Here is a 4,749-nt window from a genome sequence, read left to right on the forward strand (position 1 = left end):
TTATTTACATCTCTGCAACTTAACAGTTTGGGAAAGTGGGACCAATAAAATAAGTCACGGAGTTAAATAAAAGAAAAAAGTACCAAGATCGATTTATTTAATTAATTTTTCAAAGTGATGTGCCAGCATGGCCACAATCCAATGATTGAAACAAAAAGAAGATAAATGATAAAAGATAAAAGGTCTCCTGAAGCACAACAACTGATTCATTCTCATTGACACTCAGAGATTCCCTGAGAACATCTTCACCCTTCCCCTCTGTCATATAGATTGCCAACATGGCGATTACACTGAGTGCAACGTTCATTAGATAGAGGGCTGTGAAACTGGCACTCCATCAGTTACGTTGATGAGGGTTCCAGTTGACCCAATCAACGGAACAGCCTGCTCGTGAAATTAACATCCAAATGGCTGAGCACTGCACAAACACGTGTACCCTTAACAGAGTTCTCAAGGAGAATCAGCATGACACAGAGTGTGATAAGGCTGGCCCTTCAAAAAACAGGTACTACTCATTTTTGCTGGTGGTATGGACTGGAACAATGTGAAATAAAGTGTCCTGCTCAAGGGCACAATGCATCACCGAGAATTGAACTCATGACCATATAATCATGAGCCGAATACCCTAACCACTAAGCCACATGCCTTCACATAGAGGGCTATAAAGCAGCTAGAAACATGCTAGATACCCAGTCTTGTTTTCACTCATCTCAGTACTATAAGTTTGTTAAAAAGATAAACTCAAAGAAAATGTACCTGTTCACTGTCCAGCGATTTATGTAGCTGCCGCAGCCTCAATAAACATCTACAAACCTATAGCCATGGCATACTGAGTCCTCTATACTGAGGACATTGGCAGTATGTGGATTGCGTGATCATGGGAAGGGTGTTGGTAGCAGACTTTTGTATCACCAATTGTTATGATGATACTTTTCTACACTATTACTGTATAACTGTGTAATAAATATATAATGTAACAATCCAACAATTTCCCCGTGAACTATACACAAACCAGCAAATGTTATTCTAACAAACTACCAAAACGACACCTACGATTAATGCCTACTTTCTCCCTCACTCAGACCACTACTATTTATAGTCGTTTGGTCAAGTTTATTCTCACAGGGGGTGTTGTGACTCTTGCCACAACACAGACATTGCCTGACCAGTAGATGTTCAAATCTAGTCAGATGGAAACATTGGCGAGGCACAATGATCAGTTGGTAATTTATAATTGGAAGTGATGTAAGCATTCATCACTTCTACCCAAACTGTCAGGGATCGTTTGCTTTCAGCCCATTTCTAGGTGAGGGTGACCACTCTGCTCATAACCTTGTTCCATTCTCTATATTACAAGGGGACCAAACCAAACTAAGCCCCAAAACAATTTAACTGATTCTTCAGTCCAACACCTCATGACAATGTCCTACAGTATAGACTTGCCTTAATAGATGTTTGAGTGCAAGCCCACCAAATTGAGATAATAATTAAACTAATATTGGGTTCAAATTTTGGCACAAGGCCAGCAATTTCGGGGGAGGGGTAAGTTGATTACATTAACCCCAGTATTCAATTGAGACCTATTTTAGTGACCCCAAAGGGATGAAAAGCGATATTTGAACTCAGAATGTAAAGTCAGAAGAAATGCGGCTAAGCAATTTTTACCGGTGCAATAACGATTCTGTCAGCTCACTATCTTAATAGGTAAAATAATAACTAAATATGTATATTACTACATGTGTGTATGCCTGTGTGAGTGTGAGTGACAGCTGTACTATAAAGAATTTATGAATATAATGTAGAAGAATTTTACGTTAAAAACTTACCATGATGTTGGATAATATGAAGTTTACAAAGACGATTCAAGATGAAAATATGGGAAATATCCCTGTCAATATAGTTGCTGATGATGGAAGTTGGCGCTCACTCAGATTTGAAGTACCTTATGTGAGGTCAATCTGTGCCTGCAATACCTCCTGTTTGTCTCCCACAATATATATATGCGCGCGCATGTGTGTGTGAACAAATCTATAACCCCCTTCACCCCCCACCATCATTAGATATTCAAATGAAGTTAGTCATTTTGTCTATCTCATTTCTAACTCCCCACCACCACCATTACCAACTTCCTGTCTTTCTGTCTTATCTGTTAATGAAGCTCAAAGTCTATTTATCATACCCGAGATAATCGTCGTCTAATTAAATATTTGAACAATTAGTTATCAGTTCCTACAAAAGATAGATTGTTGGTCAGATGACAACACAGTCTTTAGCATTGTCTCAATTCTGAGTTCATACACCACTGACATCAACAGTTTTTCTGTTTTCCCAGGGTTGATAATATCCTGGGGCCTCCACATCACTATACACCTCTACTACCTAACAAACATTGCCACATGATTAAACAATCTATTAATCATTATCAAACCCATTTTGTATCTGTATGGATATATTTCTGGTGCCACATAGAGGAGCACCCATGCTGGTGCCATGTCAAAAGCACACAAAAAAGCATCTGTGACAGTGTTACATAATCCGTGTCAGCATTACATAATAAGCAACAAGTAAAGTAGTTGGTATTAGGAAGGGTATCAAGCCATAGAAATGATGCAAAAACAGACAATTGGAACCTGGTGCAGCTCTCTGGCTGGCCAGCTTCTGTCAAACGTCCAACCCATACCAGCAGGGAAAACGAACGTTAAATGATGATGATGATATGTATGTGTATATCTATGTAAAGTTTATGTGAATATCTTTGTATGTGGAACAATCTTACTTATAAACACATAATTATAACAGATTCTACACACTTCTAACACAGATGTTTATTTAAGTACGTTGTGTTTTTACACACACACATACACATGATGTAGGCTAGTGCCTTGGATGCAAACAATCCTAAAACAGTCTTTTATGGCAAGCTTGCACCCGCAAAGTGACATAAAAACTCTCTGAAGAGAAATCTGATGATGAGTCAAGTGAATGAAGTAGTGACTTCTTCACGGATTCAACAGCTGATCATGATAACTGGAGATCTCACTACATTAGGGGCATTACTTTAAAAAAACGAATCATCATCATCGTTTAATGTCCGCTTTCCATGCTAGCATGGGTTGGACGATTTGACTGAGGACTGGTGAACCAGATGGCTACACCAGGCTCCAATCTGATTTGGCAGAGTTTCTACAGCTGGATGCCCTTCCTAACGCCAACCACTCTGAGAGTGTAGTGGGTGCTTTTACATGCCACCGGCACAAGTGCCAGGAACGCAAAGCTGCAGCACAAGTGCCAGGAAGGCGTCACTGGGCACAAGTGCCATCACGATTTTGCTTTCTCTTGCCCCAACAGGTCTTCACAAGCCGAGTTTCGTGTCCAATGAGGGAGAATAACATTTTATTTTTTCTTGGCCACTCTGTTGTCTGTACTTGTACTCACACACACACACACACATCATCATCATCATCATCATCGTCATCATCATTTAATGTCCATTTTCCATTCTGGCATGGCTTGGATGGCTTACCAGGAGCTGGCAAGCCAAAGAGCTGCACCAGGCTCCAATTGTCTGTTTTGGCATGGTTTCTATTGCTCAATACCATTCCTAACACTAACCACTTTACAGTGTGTGTGTGTGTGTGTGTGTGTGTGTTGTAGTGAAAACACAATTGCGTTCTAGTTTTATTTTTTGTATCAAGTTTTTTTCTCATATTTCCATTCGAGTTTCTTGTTTCTTGTAGTTTGTTTGAAAAACTAAAGTTCTGGACTACATGGACATTTCTAGGCCTTCACAGTCCCATCTTCAAAATGAAGTGATGTTGATGTATGTTGCTGTCTCTTTATAGTTTGTAATGTCCACTGTAAAAAAAGATAAAACTAAAACACTAAATTCTCAAAAATCTCTGAAATAAGATTTTTGAGAATCTTTCACATACAGGATGATACAGTGTTTCTGTTAGAATACCAAAGAGTAGGAATGTAATATGCTGATGTGTTCCCAGTTTTTAAGGACTTCGTCTCTTGTTATTTTTTGGTGAATGATTTTTGTGATCTCCAGTTGGTGAGTAAGGCCTGGCAGTAGGGTAGCTGGGGGAGGGCATGGAAGAATTGTATGGAGAAGGTCCACACTAGGTAACACTTTTATTGGAGTGGCACATTTGGGTCTTTGGTATAAAACTGTATAAAGGACAGGTAAACAGGGGCTGTAAACACAAGATTTGTCTTGGGACATACACACATTCTAGCTAAACCACTGAAGCCTGGGCTGCTAGGAGACCATAGTTGTGAGCAGTAATCCAACCGACACAAAATAAAAGATTTCCAGTGTCAACATCCTTCTCATGTCTTTCATAATAAATGTTTCAGTTTCCAGCCACTGAGCAGTTGACAGATTGTTGACAGACCATAAACATGTCTGGAATGATAAACATCTACTAAGACAGACACAAGCTGGCAGAAACGTTAGCATGCCGGGCGAAATGCTTAGCAGCATTTCGTCTGCCTTTATGTTCTGAGTTCAAATTCCGCCGAGGTCGACTTTGCCTTTCATCCTTTCTGGGTCGATAAATTAAGTACCAGTTACGGACTGGTATATATATATCGACCCCAGTACACAACTGGTACTTAATTTATCAACCCCCGAAAGGATGAAAGGCAAAGTTGACCTCGGCGAAATGTGAACTCAGAACGTAATGAGAGACGAAATATTGCTAAGCATTTCGCCCAGCATGCTAATGTTTCTGTCAGCTCGCC

At 39.8% G+C, this 4,749-nt stretch overlaps 1 protein-coding gene across 1 annotated transcript in view; it reads right to left on the reverse strand.

Moving 5' to 3' along the window:
* LOC106877709 (tubulin alpha-1C chain) overlaps positions 1-2,005 on the reverse strand; it is an 8,710-nt gene extending 6,705 nt beyond the window's left edge. The window contains exon 1 of the mRNA XM_014926665.2: positions 1,827-2,005. Coding sequence (XP_014782151.1) covers positions 1,827-1,829 — 3 coding nt within the window. The 5' untranslated portion in view covers positions 1,830-2,005. The remainder of the gene's footprint in view (positions 1-1,826) is intronic.
* Positions 2,006-4,749: the final 2,744 nt, after the last annotated feature.

The sequence above is a fragment of the Octopus bimaculoides genome, chromosome 9, assembly GCF_001194135.2.
Source record: "Octopus bimaculoides isolate UCB-OBI-ISO-001 chromosome 9, ASM119413v2, whole genome shotgun sequence".
In the NCBI taxonomy this organism is placed as follows: domain Eukaryota; kingdom Metazoa; phylum Mollusca; class Cephalopoda; order Octopoda; family Octopodidae; genus Octopus; species Octopus bimaculoides.